The 26,985-nt window shown below is 52.2% G+C and overlaps 1 protein-coding gene across 1 annotated transcript in view; it reads left to right on the forward strand.

Moving 5' to 3' along the window:
• Positions 1-2,357: 2,357 nt before the first annotated feature.
• The window catches only part of IGSF21 (immunoglobin superfamily member 21), a 40,012-nt gene continuing 15,384 nt past the window's right edge, over positions 2,358-26,985 (forward strand). Inside the window, exons 1-2 of the mRNA XM_033079530.1 lie at positions 2,358-2,484; positions 23,322-23,434. Coding sequence (XP_032935421.1) covers positions 2,421-2,484; positions 23,322-23,434 — 177 coding nt within the window. The 5' untranslated portion in view covers positions 2,358-2,420. The remainder of the gene's footprint in view (positions 2,485-23,321; positions 23,435-26,985) is intronic.

Consider the following 26,985-nt stretch of genomic DNA (forward strand, 5'->3'; position numbering starts at 1 on the left):
GTTCCGATGTCCTGGGAGCCGTCTGATGGGCCCGGAGCCGCTCCCGGGATTTCCCCGCGGAATCTGGAGGCTGCCAAGGAAACTTTGCCTTTGGAAAACAAATCCCACTCCCAACATTCCAGGTTATTCCCGTTTATCCTTCTCACACCGAATCATGGGTTTGGTTCCAGGACAAGATTGTGTAAAAGGGGCTGAAATTCCCTTTGGAAAGGTGTGGAAATGCGGGAATTTTTAAAATCCTGTTTTATTTTTGTTTTCCAAGGAGGTATCGGAGCTGTGGAATCTTTGGGAAAGAATTCCTAAAAATCTTCACCCTCCTCATCCTGGGGTGACTCCCATCCAAAGGGATCTTCCAACCATGGGAACAGCCCTTGGCTCAGGACAGCGGGAATGCTGCCAGAGCTGAATGTTGGGAATGTGGTTGTCGCATTTTTCCATGGAAAATGGACAGAGACTTTGGGCTCCGGCAGCTGTGGGAAAAAATCCTGGATTGAGTCATTCCATGGAGATGGATTTGGGAATTTTTGACTCCTGTTGTTTCTGTTTTTCATGGAAAACTCCTCGTGAGGTGGAAAAATGAAGGATCTGAATTTGGGAATCTGGGATTGGGTTTGGTTTAATCCCGGATTTTCAGGTGTTGAGGGATGGATGATTCCAAAACTCTGTTCTGATGTTTTTTCCTAAACAAAAGAGGATCCTGGGGGCATTTCTTGGGCATTTTCATGGAATTGACTTTCAGGGGTTTGGGGAAGAGCTGGAATTCCAGCCCAACCAGTATCACCAGTCCGATCCAAACTGGTGAGATTTGATTCCCAAAAAGACCTCCCTGACAGGAACCAGGCTCTGCTGGATCCTTGCAAAACCCCATCCAGCTAAATCCAGGAATTGTTGGAATTCCTGGATTTTCTCTCCTTTCTTCCCCTGCACCCAGTCTTTTAGGAAAAGTCCCAGTCCCAGAAATTCTGGGAATCAAATCCCAATTTATTTGGGGCTGGATTTGATGGATTCCCCCAGGAGACATCGCCTTGTCCTGGTTTTCCCAGGAATACTGAGAGTCTGTCTGTGGCCAGTTTTATCCCAGGGCCGCCTCCTCAGGCTGAGGTTTATTGGGATTTTTTTTTTATTTTCAGGGATATGACCCCAGGAGTGCTGTGTTTTCCTCTCTGTCGTATTCCTGGGAAAGCCAGGGCAAGGCCTGGATTCCCAACTCCTCTATCCCACATCCTTGACCACATCCCAACCCTAGATCCCAAATCCCTGCTGGCATCCCAACCCCTCTGTCCCGTATCCCTGACCATATCCCAACCCTACATCCCACATTCCTGCTCCTCCATACTGCATCCCAATCCTGCATCCCAAAGCCCTGCCTGCATCCCAATCCTGCATCCCAAATCCCTGCCTGCATCCCAACCCCATCCTAGACCCCACATCCCTGTCTGCATCCCAGTCTCTCCTGTATCCCACATTCCTGCCCGGCAAGCTGCATCCCAATCCTGGATCCCAAATCCCTGCCTGCATCCCCGTCCTGCATCCCACATCCCTGCCTGGATCCTGCATCCCAACCCTGCATCCGTGTCACCCCCACCCTGCCATGTGCCCCCTCCTGTCACCGCCCACCTCCAGCCCATCCTGTGCCCCCTCCCCAACAGCCTCATGCCCCCTTCCATCCCCCAGAGCCCCCAGTATCCCCCTGCCCCCCAAAATCCATCCCTGCATCCCCCCCTCTCCCCCAAACCATCCCCACCTGAATCCCCTCTGCATCCCCCTCAATCCTTCTCCATCCTGCATCCCCCCTCAATCCATCCCCCATCCCTCTGTGAATCCCCCCTTGCATCCCCCCTCAATCCATCCCCCATCCCTCCGTGAATCCTCCCTGGATCCATCCCCCCCATCTCTCCGTGAATCCCCCCCCGCAATCCGGCACGACCCCCCCGATACCTCCCCCATCCATCCCCCGCCGAATTCCCCCCCCAAATCCATCCTCCCCTGCATTCCCGCCTGGATCCATCCCCCCGCATCCCTCCGTGAATCCCCCCCCGCTCCATCCCCCCAATCCTCCCTCCCTCCCTCCCTCTCTCCCCGCCCCCCTCAGCCCCTCCCGGGGGCGGGCTCAGTCCGGGGGGGCCGGGGGCGGCCGCTCAGCCCCGCTCGGCTCCGGCTGCTCCAAATCGGCTTAAGGGCGGCAGCGGCGGTGGCGGTGGAGCTGCTGCTGCACCGGGGGGGCAGCGCCGAACCCCGAACCCGACCGAGCCCCTCCCGGACCCTCCCGAACCGAGTCGGGCCCCCTCCCCTCCCGAACCGGGCCGAGCCCCCCGCCCCTCCTCTCCAGGACCGGACCGGGCCGAGCCCCCTCCCCGTGCCCGGCGCGATGCCCGCCCGACCCCCGGCGCGGGGGCCCCGCTGAGCCCCCCGCGGGCACCATGCTCGCCATGAGCCCCCTGCCCCTCTGCCTCCTGCTCTGGCACCTGCGGCACCTGGCGCTGGGTGAGTGGCACCCCCCGAGGGAACAGGGACACCCCAGGACCGCGGCAGGGATGGGGTGACCCCCAGGGACCCCCCCCGGGGCCGTGGCAGGGATGGGGCGACCCCCGCACCTCTCCGGTCACGGGGCGGGCTCGGCGCCCCCGCCCTGGGGTTTGGGGGGATGAGAGGGAGGGCACCCATGGAGAGGAGAACGGGTCTGGGGGTGAATTGGGGTTTGGTACTGGGGGATGAGGTCTGGAGGTGTTAGTGGGGCACCCTATAACCGGGAACTGGTTTGGAATCTGTTAATGGGGCACCCCATAACTGGGAACTGGTGTGGGATCTGTTAATGGGGCACCCCATAACCCGGTACTGGTGTGGGATCTGTTAATGGGGCACCCCATAACCCGGTACTGGTGTGGGATCTGTTAATGGGGCACCCCATAACCCGGTACTGGTGTGGGATCTGTTAATGGGGCACCCCATAACCGGGAATTGGTGTGGGATCTGTTAATGGGGCACCCCATAACCGGGAATTGGTGTGGGATCTGTTAATGGGGCACCCCCTAAAAAAGGCGGTTTTAATAGGGCACCCCCTGGCCGGGCACTGGTGTTAACCATGAGCGGGGCACTGGGGTGGGAGCTGTTAATGGGGCACCGTTAATGGGGTGCGAAAGGCCGGGGGGGTCTCATCCATGGGGTCACCCCCGTGTCCCCTTTTCCGCTGCTCCGGCTGCGCATCCCAGCCCTGCTCCAGACAGGGAGGGGGTGGGGGGCTGTGCTCTGGGGACCCCCACGAGCTCAGTTTTTTGGGTGTCGCAGCCCCTCCTGCCCCTTTGGGATCCCCAAACCCCGAGCAAGGAGCAGCATCCCCCAAATTCCGGCTGTCCTGGGGGATTGCAGCTCCCGAGCTCCCAAAATCCCCGGGACTCCGCTCCCCGCGCCAGCCCCAAACCGGGGGCTCCAGGGAAGGGAAACCGCCCGAGGAAGGAAACTTTCCCCTCCTCGCATCCCACAGGCTTAGGGCCACCCGTGGAATTTCAGTCCATGACCATTTGAGGCGAATTCCCTCCTTTTTCCCCCAATTCCTGCTAGGGGGGTCTCAGGTGGCCGCTCCTTCCCGAGCCCCAGGAAACCGGGAGCTTTTCCAGGCTCCGGGAGATGGAGGCACGAGCGGAGCCTGCTCCGCATCTCTCATTTAATTTATTTTTTTGGGTTTTTTTTTAATGGACTTTTTGCTCTCCGGGAAGCGCCGGCAGGCTCTGCAGGGCGCGGGGAGGGGGAGCCGCGGCTCTGCGGGGCTGCGCGGGGCCAGCTCCACACAAAGGAGCCGATTCTTCCCCGCCTGCTCCCGATCCATCCCTCGGGCACGGCAGAGCCCGAGCCCAGCCGGGATTTGGCTCAGGGGAGAGAATTCCCTGAATCCCTCTTCTCCTTTCGCGGTGGGGTTTGGATCCTGCCGGGCTGCGACTGCTGCTCCGAGCCCCCTTCCCGAGCATCCCGAGCATCCCACGATCCCAGCATCGCGAATAAAACCTGCTCGGGAAAAGGGGGGAACTTGTGCCAAACCCAGCCCCGGCTCCCTCCCCTCCCTTCCCCTCCCCGCTCTCCTCCGCCGCCGTTTTAAGGTCATGGATAGACAATTTCCAAGGAACAACGCATCCCCCCGGCTTTCCCGTAGCTCCAGCTGTCTGTCACTGGCGCAGGGATCATTTTTCCTGCCTCGCTCCTGCTTTTTCTCGCCGCAGATCGGGCGGTTGCTCTCGTGCTGTTGATTTCCTGAGAGCGGCTGCGGGGAAATCTCTGTTTGTGAGCGGGTTTTATTTTGTGGGGGGAAAAAATGCGATCAAAGTTGGTTTGTGGAGGGGCTGGAGGAGCTCGGAGAGCCTGGATGGGTTGGGGATTAGGAAGCGGTGGATCCGGCGTCGGGAATTGTTTGGATTTGGGCATCCACGAGCTGGATTTGAGCTCTTAAACCCCGCTGGAACTTCGCTGCATCCCGAGGATCCGCCGTGTTTAGCATCTCCTGTCCCTGTGGTCATTTTGAGATTCCAACCCAAACCACCCTGGAATTCTGTGATCTCACCCCCACCTCAGCTGCCCCAAAAAAACCAGCCCGAGCTCTGTTTTTGCATCAGCTAGCCACAAATCCCGGCCAAATCCCGGTTCGGGGGCGCCTCCGTTTGCTCAGGGCAGCGGGGCCTGAGCTGCTCCCGAATTTCGGGGGACAGAGCGCTCGCCATTCCCGAATTTCCGAGGGCAGATGGCTTTTTCCTGGTTGACGGCATCCTTGGCTGGAGCCGCCACCGTGCCGTGCCCTCCCCTCGTTGATCCCGGCTGGAGAGGAATCCAAGGAATCCAGACCCCCCAAGATCCAGGTGGATCGTCCCCAATTCCCGCTGTTCATCCCTGCATTGTTTTGTCCCCAAACCCCCTTTTTGGGGGGAATTTTGCCTGCTTTTATTGTCTCCTCATCCACCTCCTCATCTGCATCCCGGAGGATCCCTAGGAACCGGCTGGAATCACTTCCCACCCTACAAACCATCCGTGCGAAGTTTTTATTTTTTGGGTGGGGAGGTTCTGCAACCCCCACCCGGTCAGGAAATCCCTTTTGTGACCCCGCGGTAGCCGGGATCATTCCCGAGGTGTTTTCCAGACCTCCGGGAGCATCACCCCGGGTATTCCAGCCTTTTATTTCCCCTTTGTCCCCTGCTCAACCTCTTCCTTTGGCCAAAAAAAGCCGCCGCTGCCGGGGCTAAGTGGGTTAAGGAGCCGTCAGGAGGGAAAAACGAGGCCACGCGGAGGAGGCAGCGCTGGACCATGGAAAAGGAGAGGAGCGCCTGGAAAAGGGACTGGAAAAACTGGAAAAGCGCCCTTTCCCCCTGATCCATGGATTCTGGGATCAGGGCTGGCTCCTGCCTGGAATATGGCCCCATAAAGGGCTCCTCAGGGGCAGATTTAGGGCCGTGGGAGGGATAAAAGTGTCACGTTCCCGCAGATTTCCAGTGGCTTTATCCCGGTGGGATTTGCTTTGGCTTCTGCTTCCCACCCCCAGCCGGGGGAAAATTAAAAAAAAAGGAAAATTCAAGTGTTTGAAGCTCTTGGGCTTTGCAGGGAGCTGTCCTAGGGGATATTCCTGAAAAACCCAGCCTGGAAGAAGCCCTTTTGTAGTTGGGTTTTTACCTGGAATTCTCACCCCTCTCCATTCCCCCCGAGGTTTTTCTGGCAGGGATTTTCCCAGCTGACAGAGAGCCCCCCGAGAGGATCATTTTCCAACCTGGAAATCTGATTTTTCCTCATTTTTGGAGGGAAAAATCAGCTTGGGGCTTTTCCTAGGGTGGTGGGAGACACTTGTTCATGTTTCTTTTTAATGGAAGGAGGAATTTGGTGGGAATTGTGTCCTGGGGGAATCAGGGAAAAGGAGGAGCAGGGATGAAATCCTGCTTTAACTCACCTGCAGATGCCAAAAATCCATCCCACATTCCCACTGTCCTTTACAATTAACTCTTTTCCCATCCAGTCCTACATTCAGCTCTTCTGGAAGTTTTCCCTCCCACTCCCATGAACCCTGTGTTCCCACGGAGCCTCTCTGGGTAAATCCAGGCCACGCAGCCCCTTCGGAAAATCCCCCTCGCTGTGCTAATTGCCCTTTCCCAATTAGCCCAATTTCCCTCTTCCCACCAGCTGCGTTTTGGAGCCGCCACTTCCAATCCAGAGCTCAGGGAAAAGCTGAGACTCCAGCGAGGATCTTCCCTCTCCTTGTGCCTTTCCAGGATAATTGGCATCTTCGGGGTGGGGAGATATTCCTGGCTTTATTTCTCCAGGGAAAAGCTCCTGTGGCTGCTCCCAGAGCATTTCCAAAGTACCCCAAGCTCAATTTGGGGGTGTTCACCCCCCCCAAATTCACTTGGGACTACTGGCATCCCCCCAAAACGATCCAGGGAATGTTGTAGGGTTTGGCTTGGGAATGTCAGTGCCCTTTGGTGTGGGATAAGGAATTCTGATCCAGGGGCTGGGAGCCTGGAACTGAGCCTGGCAGGCTGGTAAATATTCCCTGCTCCATCCATGGGCTCAGCCTTGGAATCCTGGGATGCTTTGGGTGGGAATTCCGTGGGCAGAGACAGATTCCACTGTCCCAGGGTGCTCCAAGCCCCAGCGTCCAACCTGGCCTTGGACATTCCCAGGGATCCAGGGGTAGCCACAGCTGCTCTGGGAATGCTGTGCCAGGGCCTCACCTCCCTCAGAGCCAGCAATTCCTTTCCAATAACTCATTTCAATTTCCCCTCTGGAACTGTGGAGCCATTCCCTGTGTCCTGTCAATCCAGACCCTTCTGAAGAGATTTTTTCCATCTTTTTTGTCGGCTCCTTCAGGTCCTGGAAGGCCCAAACTGGGTCAACCCAAAGCTTCTCTTTTCTCCAGGCTGGCCATTCCCAACTCTCCCAGCCTTTCCTTGGATCATCCTGGAGCCTCCTCTGGACTCACTCCAGCAGCTCCAGAGGGCAGAATTCCCCATTTTCCTGCTCTGGGATCAGCCATGGGTTCTGGAGGTTTCTAGGTCCAGCTCTCTCCCACTGGCACCCCCAGGTCCTTCTCCCAGAGCTGCTCCATGTGCTCATCCCAGCCTGGATCCATCCCAGAGATTGATTGCCCTGCTCCTGCTCTTGTTAAACCGCAGGAGATTCCCATGAGCCACTCCAGGACTTTTCCACGTCTGGAAAAAACTTCTCAGGTGCCTCCAAACATTTCCAGGCCTTGTGTGGACCTTGAATCCCGAATCCATGGCTGGTCCTGGAGCATCCAGATCATCCCTCCAGCTGCCCAGTCCCATGGAGATGTTTCCTGTGATGTTTTTTTCCCCACAAAAATAGTTTTTCGTACTGGGAATTCCTTGGATAGGGAATGCTTTACCAGCTCTCACCTTGTGCTCTGGGATGTGCTGAGTAAAAGCTCTTGGGATAAGAGTGGGGTTTCCATGAATCCAGGTGGGAATTCAGCTGAGGAAGAGCCAAGGATCTTCCTGAGGTTCTGACAGCACTTGCTGAGGGAAAAGCTCGGCAGGGAGCTGGGAATGGAGCTGGGAGCTCACCCTGGATGGTTGGGAATGGACACCAATTCCTACCTGGGACAGGTCAGGGGGGATGAAGCAGCACCAGCCTCTCCCAACTCCCAGAGATGGGATTTTTGGGGTTTTTCCCAATTTTCCAAGACAAATCCTTGACTTCAGCCATGCCATGTCCTGATCTGCACTCAGATCCCACAGAGAGGCAAAATGAGGGAAGGAGCCCCCAGATCCTTAATTTTGGGAGGCAGGTCCAGCCATGCCAGTTCCTGGCTGGCGAATCGGGCGGGAGGGATGCAGCTGACGGATGGGGCTGGAATCCTTCCCGATCCAGCTGCTCTCTGTGCCCTTTTGTTTGCTTGCGGCGGCGCTGCCGGGCTCGTTCCGAACTCATGGCTGGCGCTCCCATTCCATTCTCTGCTTCCCACTTTTCCCCTCTTTTTTTCCCAAAATAACCTGTCAATCACAGGCTTGTTTTCAGTGTGTTGGGGCCCAGATCCGGCAGGAATGCCAAGGGCAGGCAGATTCCAAAGGCAGGGATAATAACTCATGGTTGTTGTTCCCTCTTTGGAATTGTTGGGTTTATCAAATTAGGGACTGGGGGCTCTCCAAAGCCTTTGGATCACGGAAGGTGCCTCGTTCCCACTCCCAGCTTGGATTCAGCTCTGAGAAGGTTGGGGAAATGCCAGGAAACCACACAATTCCCAGTGGAGGGAATGGAGGTGGGAATGTGGCTCCAGTGAGCCCTTCCCGGCCTCCAGGCCACACATTTTGGCTCCTCTGGTGCTGGGAGTGCTTCTCTGTCTGGAAAATCCCACCTGGAGCAGGGGAGGCAGGGAATTTGTCTCCTGCCCAAACCTCCAGAATAATTTCCCATTCCTGTAATTCCTTGATCAATATTCTCCAGGCAAAGGGGATGAAAAGCCCCTCTCCACCTCCCTGTGCTTGTGGACAAATCCTGGAGCTGCTTTAGATCCAGCCAGGAGCTGGGAACCTTCCTTTGGGATGCATCTCCTGCTTCTGCACCTCTTTGTTCCTTTTCCAAGGATCTGCAGCCCCAGAGAAGGGCTGGATCCAGGGAGAGGCTCTGTGAGGGAAGTTTGGGATCAGAGGGATGGGTGAAGGGGGATGAGGGATCTGCTTCCTGGTGGTCTCCCATCCATGGAGATACTTTTTTTGGGGGGGAATTATTCTTGTGGACAAGCCTGGATTTATGGGCAGGCGTTGCTTTGGAGGCTGCTCATGCCAGGCTGGTCCCAAGGTGGGATTTGCTCCTGGAGTAGGGAGCTGGAAAAGAGGCAAGTGATAGAGGGGACATTCTTGGCCAATGATTGTCATCATGGGATGTCCTGGCATGGATTTGGGAATCTCCAGCTCCTCCCAGCAGGACTGGGACAGCAGGAAAGGATCTCGCTCAGCAAATTCCAGCAAAATTGTCAGGACTATCCCGATTTTGGGATAAGGGGGATGTGGATGAGCTCCCCGTGAGCCTCTTGTGGAGATGTGCCCCTTCCTCATCCCGAGTTCTCTGTGGATGCATTTTCCCTTTGGAAAAACCCCATGGATTGGATGGGAATTGTCTGGGAAGGGATTTTGATGGGATTGAAATTCCCAGCCCAGCTTTGCCCCTTTGGAGAGAGCATTCCAAAGCTTTGGCTCCGAGGCTTTGGAAGATTCCAAGCCTGGATTCCTGGACCAGTATTTGGGATCCACTCACTGCTCCAAGGAGAATCTTCCTCCTTTTTTTAGGCCCAGCTACGCCCATTTCCTGTGGATGGAGCCGCACAAAGTGTGGGAACACGGGATCCACGTGGGAATGAGGGTTTTGTGTGGGAACATGGGATCCACGCGGGAATGAGGGATCCGTGTGGGAATGAAGGATCCACGTGGGAACACGGGATCCACGTGGGAATGCGGGATCCATGTACCTGGGCTTTGCCATCTCACCCTCCACAGCTCTGGGAGCATCCCGAGAACCGGGGGTGGAATTTGGCTGCTTTCCTGGCTTTCCTCCTAAAAATAAACCCAGGAATGCTGGATTGTGGGAGAACCCCATGACTTGGAGAGGGGTGGTAGGGTTTGGGGGGGCTGGGAAAGGCCAAGGAGCCCAAAATATTCCCAGGGAGCTGCTGGGGAGCGGGATTTTCCATGGGAGATGGAAACATTCGATCTGCTGCAGAGAGGGATTTTCCATGCAGGATGGATAACACTGGATCTGCTGGGGAGAGGGATTTTCCATGGGGGCTGGATAGATGGATGGATGGATGGATGGATGGATGGATGGATGGATGGATGGATGGATGGATGGATGGATAACAGTGGATCTGCTAGAGAGCAGGATTTTCCATGCAGGATATGAGGTTGGATCTGCTGGGGAGTGAAATTTTCCATGGGGGATAGAAATACTGAATCTACTGGGGAATGGGATTTTCCATGTGAGATAACAGGCTAGATACATTGGGGAGTGGGATTTTCCATGGGGGATGGAAATACTGGATCTGTTGGTGAATGGGATTTTCCATGTGGATGTGAGGTTGGATCTGCTGGGGAGTGGGATTTTCCATGCGGGATATGAGGCTGAATCTGCTGCTGGAAAAGCACCAGGCAATGGGCAGATCCCATTCCAGAAGAAATGCAAAGGATGCAACTCCCACCAGGAACAAGGGCCCCAGAGAGCCCATGCTGCATGGAAAAGCCTCCAGCTCCACTCAGAGTCCTTCCCTTTGGAATTGGATAATGAGATGTTTTCCATAAATGCCAGCTCCCGGTGACTCTTTTGAAGTTCTGTTTGCATCTCCCTGCGTTACTCCGGCTTTTTTTTCCGTAGGGAAGCGCTTTGTGAGGAGTTGAGATCGTTGGGATTCCTCCCGAATTTCCACTGTAATTAGCGTGGGGAGTGGGAGGCGGGAGGGGCTCTGGGAAGCACTTCCCAAATTAAACCTTTCCATTGCTTGGAATCTGCCAGGTTGTTTTTATTCAGGGTAGGAAAACCTGGGAAATTCCGTGGAGGGAGAGAGAGGATTGGGACAATGGGGTGGTCAGGATGCTCCCACTGCTCTTGGTTTGCATGGATCACACTCTGGATCTGCTCCATGCTTCTTGTCAGGAGGAAAAAAAAACAAGAGGAGAAAATCCTGGGCTGAAAGGATTTGAATGGAACGATTTTATCTTGGTGGGGGGAAGAAATGGGATTGGGAATAGGAATAAGGATGGGAATGGGAATGGGAATGAGGAATGGGAATGAGGATGGAAATAGGAAGCACTTCCAGCCTGGCAAATGGGGATGGGAATGGAGAACACGTCCAGCCCAGAGAAAGTGAATGGGAGTGGGAAGGGAGGACACATCACATCCAGCCTGGAGAATGGGAATGGGAACAGGAATGGGAACAGAGAGCACTTCCAGCCTGGAAAGTGGGGATGGGAAGGGAGGATTTTTCCATACTTTAATATCCCGGGTGCTCCTCTCCGCCCCAGTGAGCGGGAAAACCTCCTGCATTCCCAGCCTCTCTTCCCGCCCCTCTGGGAGCAGTGAATTAACGGAATATTGGATGATCCCACGCTTGGTTATGTTTTATTAACGCAGAGCCTCGGCCTCCCAGCACATCCAGTGGATCTGAGGCTCTGCTGGGTGTTGTTCCCTCTTTTCCACGGTCTGGCTGCCGCTGTTATTCCCAATCCCACTCCTTGGGTTGCCTGGGAGGTCAGGCTGGAGTCTTCAGGAAGAGGAGGGAAATTTGGGATGAAAAATGGGAATGTTTGGTTTGTCTGAGGATGCTCTGTGTCCTGGTGGGCTTTGGGATGGGAGTTTTGCAGCAGGAATAGGGATGGATTTAGGAAAGTGGAGTCACAGGCACCATGTGGAGCCATGGAAAAATCCCCTCCCGATTTTCCATCTTTGCTCCATGTCAGGATGATCAAAGCCAGGGGTGGGCAAACCCCCAGAATGTCAGATTTGAGGGAGAAGATCCCCAAAAAATGCCGACATTCCATGAGCAGAGCTAAAGGAGGAATCAGGGCTGGGATTTTGCTCTGTAAGCCTTTGGGATCAGCAGAAAAAGCCAAACATGGATAATGGGACAGCTCTGGAAGTGATGGGAAAGGGAAAAGTGTTAATTAGCTGTGATTTTCTGGGAAAGGTGTTAATTAGCAGTGATTTCACGGCCCTGTGGAGATGGATTGGGATTAAGGGAAGAGCCCCATGGAGATGGATCGGGATTAAGGAAGCAGCTCCACGCATCCTCTCCATGGGAGCAGGGAAGTGTCGGGAATCAGCAGCTGGAATTGGGGCTGGAAGAGGGAGATGGCTGTTAATCCCATTAGGGATACAGAATCACTGGGAGAGCAGAGGGATTATCAATCACGGAGTGTGAATCTGGAGGAGAGGGAGTGGTGATCACAATCCTGCTTTGTCCAGGGAATGAGGCTGGACAGGATGGAAAAAGTGGAGCTGGATGAGGCTGGAGCAGGGAGATCCTGAGGGATGGGATCTTGGCTGTCCCAAGGGATGAGGAAGAGTTTGGGATGCAGCCTCCCCTTGTCCCTGTGCCTGGAAGAAACATTTCCAGGCCAGGTCTGAGTCCCAGAGCTGGGAATCGTGGTGGGAATTTTGGCTGTTGATGTGGAGGGTCTGGAGGAGTCTATGTCCCTCCCTTCCTCCCTTCCTCCCTTCCCTCCCTCCTGAGCCAGGACCCTTTGGAGCCGATCCAGGTACCCCAGGCACCTCCCAGGTCATTTTTTTTTGGGAAAAAGCTGCACATCACACTCGGAATTCCAAAAGCAAAGTGGATTTTGGAGCTACTGGGATTCCTGCATGGAGTGGGTTTATTTTCCCTCTTCCTCTGCCTGAGGTTGTGCCTCTGGAGGAGTTCAGAAAAGGAAAAATCCCAAAATATCAGTAACGATGATCCCTTCCCGGCTCCTCCGTGCAGGAATCGATGGAAGGAGCGGAGATCGCCTGGAGCCGACAGCTGGGAGGGAGGGGGGATCGATGACTCCTCATTTGTCACCAATCAAAATCTGGGATAATTGGATTTCCTGCAAGTGGAGACATAAATCAGGGAATTCATCATCCAGGTCGGGGTCACCCCTTCTCCTGGGCCATCTGGGCTTGGGAAAACCTGCTTGGAATTGGTGGGAAACCCAACAGGGACTTCCACACTGGAACCCTCCAACTTTCCTCAACGGAATTCATTATTTTTCCCATCCCAAGCCTGTGTTTTTCTGGCTATAGCTGGAAAAAGAGAAGTTTTAGGGAGGACTGGGGAGTTTTGGGGTGGGAAAAATCCTTCTTGAGGCTATTTTTGAGAGCAGGAGCACCTCTGATAACCCCGTGCTGTTATTCCAGGATTTTCTGGAATCTCCAATATCCCCTTGCTCTTACTCTGGGATGGGATATTTTGGGATCTCCAAAAATCTCTTGTTGTTAGTCTGTGGTTTCTTGAAATCTCCAGTAACCCCCTGCTGTCATTTCATGATTTTTTGGGATCTCTAATATCCCCTTGCTATGGTTCCAGAATGGGATTTTTTGGGATCTCCAATATCCTCTGGCTTTTACTCCAGGATTTGTTTGGGAACTCCAATAACCCCTTGCTGTTATTCCAGAATTGTTTGGGGATCTCTAAAAACTCTCTGCTCTTACTCCAGGATTTTTTTGGATCTCTAAAAACCCTTTGCTATTACACCAGGATTTTCTGGGATCTCTAAAAACCGCTTGTTACTCCATGATTTTTTTGGGATCTCAAATAACCCCTTGCTGTTACTCCAGGAATTTTTTGGGATATCCAATAACCCTTTGCAGTTATTCCAGGATGGGATTTTTTTGGGATCTCCAAAAACCCCTTGTAGTAACTCCATGATATTTTGGGATCTCCAATAACCCCTTGCTGTTACTCTGAGATGGGATTTTCTGGGATCTCTAAAAACCCTTTGCTGTTATTCCAGGATGGGATTTCCCTGGATCTCAGATGAGCTGGAAAAACCTTGATTTCCCCTTCCCAAGTGGGGAAACTGAGGCATGGAAAGACCTGGAATCATGGAATGCTTTGGGTTGGGATGGACACTGAAACTCCTCCCATTGCACCCCTGTCATGGACAGGGACATTTCCCATGGGTCATTGTTCCAATCTGGCCTGGAGCACTTCCAGGGACAGGGAGCAGCTCCTGACTGCTTCCTGCTCCGTTAATTATTCCCGCTGGGATTAACTCCAGGCAGGATTAACAGGCAGAGCCGTGGCTTCTCGGAATTGGCTGCTGGTGCCATAATCCTTATCCCAACGGAGCTGGAACAGCGGGAAAATCCCCAGCTGCTGCCAGCAAATCCCTCCCAAGACACCGACTGAACTCTGCCATGGGTTTGGGATTTTTTTCCCAATTTTCCAATCCCTCAGCTCCACTTTGGGATTCTGAAAAGAAACACCGGGTTCACTAATGCCCTTTTTTACTCTGGAATTTTATTCCTGGGATGGATTTTGTACAGCACCACTGGCTGGGGATAAAATCCTTAATCCCAGGTGAGGTGTTCCATAATCTTGGTTCCCAGCATTTGGAGGGTGCAGCTTCCTGGGAAACTCCAGGAGCATCCGGCTGGTTGGGAATCTCTTCCTTGTCCGGATGCAGAGCTGAGCTACTGGAATAGGAAGGCTGAGAATTTGCTGGTGTGGAGAGAAATCCTGTTTCCAATCTTTCAATCTTTTCCAGCGCAGGATTAGGATACGGCCTCTCCTTCTCCTGCCAAACTCAATTTGGGATTAATTCCACATCTGCACATGGAGATCAGATCCTGCTGTGTTTTCTGTGGAGCTGCTTGATTAAAAATCAGGAAAAAGTGGAGCAGGGGGGATTTTTTTAGCCCTGGGACACCTGGACATTCCAGTTTATAGCATTAATCCAGGTTAATTCAGGTGTTGAGGAGGTGCCATGGCCTGCTGGAAGGATTCTAGGGAATGTTGAGCCATTCTGGAGGCAGTCAGTTGAATTTGGTGGTCAGTGGTTGCTCCTGCTTGGCAAAATTGGGATTTTGTAGGAAAATTCCCCATCTGGTGGTCTTGGGATTTGCTGGAGAAAGACAAAAATTCATGGAAATGGGTTGGAGAGTGGGCCATGGGGCAGCTGGGGGTAGCTGGAGAAAATAGGGGGAAGAAAGGAAAATTGGGATTTTTTTCACAGTTCTTGGGTTTCATTGGGTTCTGCTGGAAAAAGGAGGAAGGAATTCCTTCCTGGGATTGATCAGCAGTAAGGAATTCCTGCCCTGCAGCCCAGACTGGGGATGGAAGCACTTCCAGGTGGAAAACCCAGAGGAAAATCCAGCTGATGTGGAGGAAACCCACAGGAGAGAGGGAAATCTTGCAGGAATGGGGTTTGTTTATGGGGAAAAGAGAAAATTTGGGATGAGAGGTGGCACCTCCCACCTGTCTGATGTCATTTGACCAAAATCCATTGGCTTCATCCCACGGAATGGGAATAAAATTGGAGAGCGACTGATTTGGGGGATTCTGCCTTAATTAGCTGGTGGGGGGTTGATTGGCAGCTGGGAATCAGCCCTCATTTGCATATTTGCACAGATGCAAATGAGGGGCGCGATCTCCATTTATCAAACGAGGCGTCTCAGACCCAACCTGACCTTGCAGAATTTTCAGCTCCATTTTGGCTCCGGCAGCTGCTCCAACATCTGGGAAGAGACCACGAGGTGCCAGTGGAGCCATCACTCCAAATTAGGGATGTTGCCAGGTTTTTGAGGGAATTTGGCTCTGCTGGATTCACCTTCCCACTTTTCCTGGGATGAAGCATCCTTTTAGATTCTAACAGTGCCCAAAATGATCCAAATGAAATGAAAAATCTGTACAAATCCTCAGATAATGAGGAAAAGGGGTTAAAGGAACAGGGGAAATGACAGCAGAATGATGACAGACATCTGGCTCTTCCCAAAATCCTGATCCAACAAACTACCAGGAGCTCTTCCCAAAATCCCCACCCAACGAGCCATCCCAAGCTCTTCCCAAAATCCCCACCCAACGACCCATCCCAAGCTCTTCCCAAAATCCCAACAACCCATCACAGCTTTGAGCGGCTGTGGGAGCTCCAGTGGGATGTCCAACATTTTATTTTATGGGAATATCAGTGGGATGAAGATGTGGAGATAAAATATTCCCCCCTCCAGCACTGCCAGGAGGCCGAGGGATTTTATGGAAACGTTGAGAGTGGAAAGAGGGGGGGAAAGTTATAAATAAAACTTCCCAGCGGTTTGGTAAATGCTCCTAAACATCCTTCCCATCCGGAGATAAATATTCCATGTGTGATTTACAGCCTTGCATTCCCAGGCTGAGCGGGCAGGGGGATAAAATCCAATAAATCACCAGGAATATCAATGCAGCCACCACATTCCAGCTGATAAGCGGCGTGGGCTGGGGAAATCCATCTTTTCCATGACGGCTGCACCTTGACGAAGTTGATTTAAGAAGTTTCAGGACTGGGAGGGGTTTCCCAAGTCTTGGAAGGATCCTGGATTCCTCTTTGTGTGTTTTCATGGAGAGGGATTCTTTTTGGGGGTGGGGGTAGTTTCAGGGGTGATGGAATTTTGTCACAAACAGAAGATAATTCCCATCCATCCCAGGGAAATGCTTCCCAAATCTGACTGACCCTGGTTTTCTGATGGATGTTGCTTCCTTCCAATCCTGTTTTTCTTGTTGTCACCCCCAAATCCTCACTTTCCCAGCATCCCTGGTTTTTTTCCATCTATCCCAGGGACATATTTCCCAAATCCAACTGATCCTGATTTTCCAGTGGCTGTCACTTCCCTCCAATCTTGTTTTCCCTGCATTCATCCTTTCCAGTATCCCTGGTTTTGTAGCCACTGGATTTGGTTCTCGGGATGGGGGGGATGTGGCCCTTGGATCCACCATGGAATTACATCCCTGAGTATCCAGGAAATCCCCATATTTTTAGGATTAGGGACCCCCTGAACATCCAAACAATGATCCAAGGCCATTCCAGGGCTTTGTAGCTGAGCCTGGGCTCCCTCCAACCAAAGCCGTCACAGTTTTCCCTCCAAACATCCATCTTTTTCCTGGAACGCCGCATTCCCTGTGGATTTGTGCCGGAGATGTCGAACAAGCGCGAAATCGACGCCGCGAGTCGAAGCCAAGCTGGGAACGGGCTCCCTCATCCCGTGCTCCAGTGAGCCGGAACAGCTCTGAGGAGCTTGGAAAAAGCCGGATGAAGACGTTTGAGGATTTATTCCAGCCCGTGCCCAAGCCACGAAGCTGATTCCGATGGCTCAATCCCACACAGATTTGTTTGTTGGGAGGCGTGTGGCAAAGGTGGAAAACACTGGAGTTTTCCTGGGATTTATTGAGCATGGAGAGAACCGGGCTTGAGTAATTGTGGGAAGGAAACTGGGCAGGGAAAGATGGAAATGTGGGAAGGAGGAAATGGGAAGAGGATGGAGATTGGAATTGGAGAGATGGGACACGGCAGTACTGGGGTGGTCCCAAATCCCAAACTTCCTGTGACCTTTCCACTCCCAAAGGGCCCAAACTCTCCCTTTCCATCTGAAATCATGGGCTCAGGTTGTGCCAATGGGGATGAAAATCCCATGGTGCCGGAATGTTTAGAATGTTTTTAGCCTGGCAGGATCCATTTGGATCTCATTCTTCATTTCTCTGCCGCCTCTGGAGCTGCTGGAATCTCAGAACTGATAAGAGCCAATCCCACCCCTCCAGAAGATAAAAGTGACTCTGGAGCTCATCATGAGGAGTAAAACAGTCAAAAATTGATTTTTCCTGAAGATCCATCAGCATCAATCCTTGGGAAACCCTCAGGCGGTGTTGGAGATGTTTCCCATGGACCCAAGGACATTAGGAATCACGGCACGGAGCAAATCGAGGATTAATCCCTTTTCTTTCGCCTGAGATGTTTTGGGATGTCTTTTCTTTGAGATATTTTTGCCTAGGAGGCAATCTGGGATTTAAGGAAAAAGGGGATTTGGGTGTTGAAATCCTTGGAAGGTGGGTTTGGGGGTTGGTTTTATCCGTGTTTTATAAAAATAGGGAATCATGGAATGGGTTGGATGGGAGGAACCTTAAATTAAATCTCATTCTGTGCCATGGACAGGGACACCTTCCTCTATCCCAGGTTGCTCCAAGCTCAACCAGGCCTTGGCCACATCCAGGGATGGAGCAGCCTCGGTTTCTGTGGGCTGAATTGAACCATAAAATTCCATTGCTCACAAATTCCGACACATTTTGCCCAGGGAATGTGATGGGAAGCAGCCCCCGGGGCCTGGCTGCCACCGACATGAAGTGGTTCCCTCACTTCATCTTCATTTGAAAGGGGCTGAGAGGCCAAAAGGGCCTCACTCAATCCATGGATTGATCCAAAGGATTGATCCAAAACATTGATTGCCATCACAAAGAGTCTTGGAATACATGCATGGGATCCGGTAGGCTCCACATCCCATTAATTGGAGAAAAATAGACCCAAAGCACGGGCTGGACATCCCCCTGCTCATTCCATACATTTTCCCCCAATCTCTAAAAATTTAGGAGCTGGTTTGGTCCAGTGGCCCCGCCTAAGGAATAATTCCAGCTCCAGCTGCAGAACCGTTCCCTCCCACTTATGGAAATGAGGGAGGGAAGCGGCGCCTAATGAGATGTTTGTGAGGGAAGAGGAATTTTAATTACTGGCTCTTAATTGTCTGCTCGGCCCGTTAATATCCCATTTTCCCGGGATTAATGCCATTCGCTCCCTGCCAGCCGGGCTCCTCCTCGCCCGGGGGTGACGCCTACTTTCCCAGGTTTATTTTAGGGAATACACCCTTTTTCCAAAAGCCAGGATGACTTTTGAGAAGGCAGTGGAGGGGTTAGGGAGGTTTAACCCCGTGGCACTGAGCTGGTGGATTTTTGGAAAGCAAAGCTGAATATCCAAGGAAAACTCAGCACAAGGCTCCCTCAATCCATTTTTCCCACTTCCCAAGGCCCATTTTCCTTGGAAGCGCGGCACTGACTCCTGCTGTCACTTCGTATTCCCTGGCTGGTGTTAAACCCGTGCCAAACGCTCATTCCCGTTTCAGTATAACGTGAAATTTCAGTGCAGCTTTCCAGGTGGAAAAGCTCCGGATTCAGCAAAATTCCAGCACTCTGGATGGGGCCAACTGGGAATTCTTTGCCCTCGGAGCCCTCCCAGGTTAACAAGGAGAGGCAGCGTCATATTCCGACCGTAAATTGTCCTGGAATGTCATAAATAAGGCATGGCTGCAGCTGGGAAGGGAATGGGAAGGAATTTGCTGCGTTCTCAGGAACAACTGGAGCTGCTGAATTTTTCATGGACAAGATGTTGCAAAGCGCCTCTGGTCAGGGTGCATTCGGATCCTGCGGATCCACCACAGCTGTGGATATTCTGCACCCCTCCAGTCGGGAATTTGCACTCCCAGCTTTTTCCAGGGGGGTTGCACCCCTTTAGATCCCACCTCAAGGGGCAAAACGTCTCCTGCTGTCCTTAAATCCTGGGAATTTCAGGATATCCACTGGATCAGGGGGTGCTGAACCCTTCCTGCTCCCTCTTGGTTTTCCCATGTCTGCCCCAGCTTGGAAAAGGGAGGTGGAGAAATGGGACAGAATTATGGATAAGTCCCATTAATCACTAACTAATTAAAATGATAAGGTGTTCGTGTTGTCACTGCCTCCTTGAGGCTGCTGGGAACATTCCAGAGAGGGCTGGAGCTGCTGGATCCCCTTCTCCAGCTCTATCCCGAGCTCCTGGGATGCTGCTACTTCCAAGGACCATTCCTAAAAGGATGCGGATGGGTTGGACTTTGGGAACATGGAAAAGAGGAAAATCCATCCTCAGCTGGGGCTACCCCATCCCGGGATTCGTCCAAGCTTGGACGGGGCTTGGAGCAACCTGGGATAGTGCAGGAATACCTGCCCATGGAATGGGATGAGCTTTAAGATCCCTTCCAATCCAGTTCCACAATTCCATTGGTTTGAAATCAGATTTTTGGGAAGCACTGGGAGATGACAAATCCAGGAATGGAGCACTGGGTGACCTCCATAAATAAATCTGAGATTTCCATGTGGGTTGGAAGGAATCAAGCGCCCAGGGAAGATGTGGAAGGGGCTCCCTGTGATGCTGGGATTCCTTGGAAGGCTCCATCGCTCCAAGGCCTTTCCTTGGGACATTCCCAATCCCTTCCCTCCCTCCCCTTTTCTCCAGGAACCTCTGAGGGATGCCAGCCCCTTGTGCTTCATCCCTGGCCATTCCCATGGAGTGTCTGGCTGCCTTTGTGGGCAGAAATCCCCATGGAATGCTTGGAAGGGCTGGAAACAGAATTTTTATCCAGCATCCCACACTTCTAGGGCTCGAGCAATTCCTGCCACATCCCTGGGAGCTCTTTTGTAATTGGAAGCACCGAGCTTGTTCCGATGTTCTCCTTTATGAACGCGTCACTCCCGATTTCAAAGGACATTTCCTTTATCCCTCCCTTCCCCCTCTCCTCCCCCCCTTCCCTTTTCCCTTTTTTTAAAATCCCCCTTAAACTGGACGGCGCCAGAATTCCCAGCGATTGCCAGCAAAAATATCCTCTCCTCCCCAGGGTTGCCATCTAATCAGAGGGATGAATTTCCAGAGGGCTGAATCCGATCCGGGGGAGGCCCGGCCCGGCTTTCTCCGCAAAATCTCGGATTGAAAAGAGCAAAGGGGAAGGGAAGTGAGGTGGAGAAGGGGACGCTGATAAAGGGATGCTGATAACGCGAGGGATGACAGAAATTTGGGATGGACTCCTCCTTTGGAGCCCTTTTGGAAGAGTTCTTTCCCCCCAGCCGCTCCCGTCACTGCTGCTTTGTTTTCCTCAGCAAATCCCGAAAAAAAGGGAGCCGAGGGAGGCTTTGGAGCAGCGCTGACACCTCGCAGTTGTTCCCTGTCGGGGAGCGAAGGGAAGGGGAGGATGAGGGATGGGATTCGCACGTCAGCCACAGCCAGGCAGCGGGGTCTGGACGGCTCCATCTGGATTTCTGCTTTATTTTCCAGTGCCTGCCTTTGTTTTCCCAGTTTTCCCCCTCCCCTCCACGCATCCTTGGCCAGCTCCTGTGGGGACTCGGCATCTGTTTCTCTCTCTCTTCTCTCCTTCTTTTCCACAACTTCTGGGCTGGTTTTGCTCTGAATTTGAGAAGGGCTGTTCTTGGAGCTTTTGGATTTTCTTCTTCCTGCCCCTTCCAGGCTCAGCTGTGGCTCTGGCATCAGTGGGATCCTCATCCCACAGCACCGGAGCAATAAATCCTGGAGCTCCCGAGCTTTGTCTTCCATGCAGGAAAAGCTCGGGAGCATCCTGTGGTTCCACCCTGGTATTTTTAGGGACCAAACATACGGATCTAAGGCTCAGGCAAGCCGGAATTTCCTGGAATAGAGGTGGAAGCTGCTCCCAGTGACAGCTCTGAGTGCTCTTCTAGCATACTGAGGCAGCAGAGAGGGGGAAAATTCCTATTTTGGGATTTTTTTGGGGTTTTTTGGCTGCCCAGAAGATGCGGGTCAGGGATGGGTTTGGAAGGGGTTTCCTTGGGAAAAATGCTTGGGTGGACGGACTTGCTGCATGGAAGTGGCTGAGGCTGTCCCAGACTTGGTTCTTTTTGACTTTAAAAATCCACCAAAAATCAGGGAATGGTCCAAACACCACCAAAAGCCTTGGCTGGGCTGGGAAGGGGATGGGATCCCATTCCCATGGCACTGGTCTGGAAGGGAATAACATGGGAAAAGGGATGGAAAACCCGCTGGAAATGCTGCACCGGGAATTCCTGGATCCTGTGGACCAGAGGAAAATTCCAATCTTTGCTCTGGACTGGGATGGGGATGGATCCCGTTCCCATGGCAGTGCGTGGGTCTGGAAGGGAATAATGTGGGAAGAGGGATGGAAAACATCTGGAAATGCTGCATTGGGAACTCCTGGATCCCGTGGACAGGAGAGAAAATCCAGTCTTTGCTCTGGACTGGGATGGGGATGGTTCTGTTTGCCATGGAAGTTCGCTGGTCCGGAAGGAATAGCGTAGGAAGAGGGTTGGAAAACATCTGGAAACGCGGCTCTGTGAGCTCCTGGATCTCCATCTCCCATGGACAGGAGAGAAAATCCAATCTTCGCTGCAGCTTTGCCGCTTCCTCCCGGCTCCCCTTAATCTCCCGCTTATCCGAGGGCAGGCGGGAGCTGCGATCCCAGCGGAGGCTCCGAGGGAAGGCAGCGCTTTCCCGCACGCACGGAGCCTCCATCCCCATTTCCTTGGGGCGGATCCTGCCGCGCTGCCAAGGATTTGCTCATCCCCCCGCCGCTTCTCCGCGCCTGTTGCTCATCCCGGCGTTCGGAAATGTCAAAAGCCGAGCGAGGGGAATCGGGGCAGCCGGAGAGACCTCGGCTGCCCTTCCTCCCTCTCTCGTCCTCCTCCCATTCCTGCCTTTTCCATCCACAGAGCCCCGAATCCAAGGGGCCCTCGTGCAGCCTTGGCAATCGCGGGATTTAATCCCCGCTTTAGGAACAGAAATAAACCCTGGGAAGGCAGGGAGAGGCTGGAAAGGCGCCGGCCCCAGGCAAACAAGGAATGCTGGTCAGGATTTGGGTTGCTCCTAGTGAGGAAAACCGGGATTCTGGAATGCAACATCAAAATTCCCTCATTCCAAGCATCATTTGGGGCTGAAGAGGGATTTAACCCTCAGCCCTACTCCCAAACATTCTCAAAAATCCACTTTTCCTTGTGCAGAGCTATCCCCGCAGCCCCCCAAAAGCAGCACAAAAAGGGATTTTCTGATTTTTTCCCGGTGTTCAATATTCCAGGCCACGCTGCCCTGCTGCCGCAGCCGGCACGTGTTCCCGGAGCGTGTTCTCCCGCAGGTCGTGCCTGGGATTTATGGCACAAACACCTCCAAGTTGTTTTACAAGGAATGCTGAGCTTCGGTTCACTGCCTGGGAGGCACAAAAAAATCCTGAGAATTCGTCTTCTTCCCTCCCAGGGCATCTTCCACAAAGGAATCTCTGATTTCCAGCCCCGTTTCCAAACCTATTCCTGTTTCCCGGGCTTTATCTCGGCTGTTTTCCCACCTGGTGTGAGGAGTGATTTTAAAAAAAGGGAATTTGGAGTGGGTAAGGGGGTTTTTGGGATGTCCCGGTGTCGAATAGGGAATGATGCTGAGGAAAGGCTGGGATTTGCCAGGTTGTCAATCCATCAATTCCCAACATCTGCAGGAAAACAAACCAGGAATGCAATTCCTTGTCCTGCTGTCCCCGGCTGCTCCCGATTTCCCAACAAATCAAGGAAAAAGAGGGAGAAAAGGGGCGGACAGAGCAGCCCAGGCTCCGATTTTCCCTCTGGAGTGAGGAAGGATCCAGAATCCGGCTGTGGGGAGACAGGGAAGGAGCTGTAAAACCGCCGGGTGAGGGTCGTGCATCCTCTGGGGAAGCTGCTGGATCCTTTCCCATCGGGAATGAGAATCTGGGAAGTTTTTGGGAAGTTTCCTGGAAGCACAGGGCAGGAAATGCAGAGAGGTGATGGAAAGTCAGTGGATCCGTAGGAAGGACGGGAATTTGCAGTGGAAATGGAGGCCGCTGGGATTTTCCCAAATCCAGGAAGGATTTCCTTCCATTTGGAAATTTTTGTGATTGTTGGGGGTGGCCCAAATCCATCCCAAGTCAGGACTTGGCAGGGCTTTCCCTGACATCCAACAGTGCCATTCATCCATAGAATTCCTGAAAAACAGCGATTTAACCCCTGCTCCAAACTCCCCTGGTGCTCAGCTCTCTTTTCCTACCTTTTATTCCCACTTTTCCAGGTTATCTGACAGTCAGCATCGAGCCCCTGCCTCCGGTGGTGGTGGGAGACGCCGTGACCCTGAAATGCAACTTCAAAACCGACGGGAAAATGCGGGAGATAGTCTGGTACCGGGTGAGCTCCAACGCCTCGGGAATGGGAACGCGGAGCCAGCCCGGGAACAGAAGGTCAAGGCTGGATGAGGCAGGAAAAGCAGACAGAGCTCCAGCTGACGGGAATATCAATTCCAGGAATATCAGTTCCAGGAATATCAATTCCAGGGAGCTGGACTGGCCTGGGAAAATGTGGCCAGGAGGGATGTGGGATGGATCTGGGATCATCACGAGGGCTCCAGGTGGATTTAGAGACGACTCCGTGCTGGGTTGGGGTTTGGACTGGAGCTGAAGTTGGCACCTCTCTGCTGAGGGTTTGGTGGGTGGAAAACTATGGGAAAAAGGGAGGAATCAGGAAAATTTGGGATATCCAGGGTTTGAGGAGAAGTCTGAGGCTATTCATGTAAAATTTATAAAAAAGAAACCTTTCCCTGCTCCCAAAATCTTTGGGAATTTGGGATGTTGAACAGGAGGGGAGCTCCTGGTTTTATCTGAGAAAGGTGGAAATTTGGAGGCTGGATTAATTCAGGAAAGGGGGATTTGGAGGCTGGGTTTGTTTGGGAAAGGATAAATTTGGAGGCCAGTTTTTTGGGGGAAAGGTTGAATTTTACGTTTGGTTTTATTTGTGAAAGGAGGGATTTGGATGTTGGCTTTATTTGGGAAAGGGGCCAATTTGGATGCCAGATTTATTTGGGAACAGACGAATTTGGAGGCAGGATTTATTTGAGAAAGGTGTATTTTGGGGCCAGTTTTATTTGGAAAAGAAGGGTTTGGAGGCCCATTTGACACAATACTCAGAGCTGCACTCACTCTGAGTGGGTCCCACTCTGGGAACAGGAGGTTTGGATGTGGCTCGAGCTGTGGCTCCATGGCCTTTTGGCTCTCAGATGGTTTGAAGGAGACAAGGAGGAGGGGGAGTCTTTTGCATAGGATAAAAAGGATTTACTACTTTGGGAAATCCACGGGGCAAAAGACAAAGATGGCAAAGGTGCAACAATTTACGGAAATCCCATTCCAGGCAGATCCAAACTCAGTCCTGATCCCTGCTCAGCATGGAAGGAGGAGTGGGATGGGATTAAAAGCCCTCCCAGCCCAGTAATTTCACGATTATAAGCTGCACCATTTTGACTAAAATTTTGGTCTGAACCCGAAGTGCGGCTTATAATCAGGTGTGGCTTATATATGGACAAAGAACGAAAAGTTGCTGTTTTAGTTTGGAGGACAGGTGTCTGCTGAGAAAGGCAGGAACTTCTCTTTGAAATGGAGAATGTAAACCCCCTCCCTTCAAATTATTATAATTTTGAAATCAAGGGGCTTTCAGGCAAAAATACGGGAATTAAGAATAACAGTTCTTTACTAGGGAAATCAAAATAGAAATACAGCACTACAAAGAACAAACCCCAAACCCTGACAAAGTCAGAGTACAACCTGACACCCCGTCAGGCAGGGTGTTGGCAGCAGTCCCATTCCATGGTGGCTGCATCCTCCTGCAGTGACAGATGTGGCTCAGTTGGAGCAGTGCTCCTGTACAAGGTGCAGTTTCCCTCTGGAGCTCCAGTGGTGATGTGGAGAAATCCGGTTTTCCTCTGGAGTCCAGTGGAGAAAGGGGCTCCCTTAGTGTCCCAAAACCTCTGTTTTTATCTTGGTAAGAAATGTTGGGCTCTTCCCCCTGGCTGGAACAACTCCCAATGGGATGCAGTAATTTTATCAGTCCCACAGTGGGACTCAATGGCCATGAGCAGAAAATGACTGGCTGGAGGAAGGATGGGTTGTGAAAAGATAAAGAACACTGCCCTGCCTGGTTTCAATGGATGACCCATTAGCAGAATATCTCCCACAGAGATAAGGATCACTGCTCCCACCCTCAACAGATGGTGATAGAACAGATACCTTTTATCACACTCTGTATTGTAACGTGTGGCTTATAATCAGGTGCGGCTTATGTATGGACAAAGAATGAAAAGTTGCTGGCACCCAGAAGTGCGGCTTATACTCAATGCGGTTTATAATCATGAAATTACTGTAAATATGGGGGTGGTTCAAGGGGAAGGTTCTTAGCAAATTGGAGAAATTCTGGGGAGGGGTAAAGGGTAGGGTTCACAAAAACATCATCCAATGAGAGAGGTAGGGGGGAAAACTGCATCAGATGGACTAATGAAATGTCGAGTTTTAGGGGATTTCCAAAGGGGAATTCCAAGCAGGGGGTTGGTACAAAGCGGGACTGACAGGGAATTCAGGGTAGATTGACAAGGTGGTTTGGAGGGTATAATTTTGGACTAAACCATTAGTTTGGGCAATATCAGAACATACCACTAACATGAAACACCCTGCAACAAATTTTATTTAGGAAAGGAGGGATTTGGATGTTGATTTAATTGGGAAAGGGGGGTTTGGAGCCTGGTTTTATTTGGGAAAGGGGAATTTGGAGGGTGGGTTTATTTGGGACAAGGTAAATTTGGAGGCCATTTTCTTGGGGAAATGTGAATTTTGAGACCGGTTTTATTTGGGAAAGGAAGGATTTGGAGGCCACTTTTAGTTGGGAAAGGGGGATTTGGATGTTGGTTTCATTTGGGAAAGGGGGATTTGGAGGCTGTAGCTGCCCCTGGATCATCATTCCTGAGCCTTGATCCAGCCTCAGGTTCACCAATCCTGAGCTTTCTCCAGGGAAATTTGGGAGAAGCTGCCAACCACAAATGGTTTTATCCAAGAAAATCTGATGTTTTCCATGTAAAACTCCTGGAAGAAGGAAAGAGAGGGCAAGTGGTGCTGGTGGCATCAGATGGAGAGCTGCGAATATTTTTCCTTGGATTTCCTATCCTGTTCCTGCTCCCTGAACAAGGAACAGCCCTTCCCTGATCCCTCCATTCCAGGTTTATAAATAGGGAAATGACGGGAAAAAATCCAGCTGTTGGAATGTGATGTGTGCACAGGAACATTCCCATGGAATCCCAGGGGGATTTTCCCATAATTGTTTATGGACTGACCCCTAAATGCTGAACAGGGGATTCAGGCAGGGAATAAAACCCCAAACGTACCCCAAATTTGAAATTCCAGCTTGGAATTGGCTTCATCTCCTCCCTTTTTTAGGGAGGAATTTTTTCTGCTGGCTCTGCCATCTCCACCAGGTTTTTCCTTCCCTTTTCTACTCGGTAATGTTGGATTAACCCACTTTCCTGGGAGCTGGGGCTGGATTTGCATAATCCCCCCTGCGAGGAGGGATGTGGGAGCGGTTGCTGCTTCGGAGCAAATGATGCTCTGAGAAACCTCGGAGGCAAAGGCAAGGGCAGAAATATCCCAGCTTTTATTTTTATCCCCACAAATCCCCCTTTTCTTCCAGGGTTTTTTACCCCTCCTTCCCTCTTGTTCCTTTCCCAGGGTGCTTCCCAAGTTTGGGAAGTTGGTTTTTCGTGGAGCATCTCAGGATTTGCCAAATTCCTTCCTGATTTAAAGTTTTGTTTTTGTTTTCCTCCTGTCTTGTCTCACTCCCGGATTTTCACAGCTTCCAAAGCTCAGGGTGGCAGCTCTGGGGTGTTGGAGGTGATGGATGGATCCGGGAGAGCCGGGGCAGAGCCG

This window comes from Catharus ustulatus, chromosome 24 (assembly GCF_009819885.2).
Source record: "Catharus ustulatus isolate bCatUst1 chromosome 24, bCatUst1.pri.v2, whole genome shotgun sequence".
NCBI lineage: Eukaryota > Metazoa > Chordata > Aves > Passeriformes > Turdidae > Catharus > Catharus ustulatus.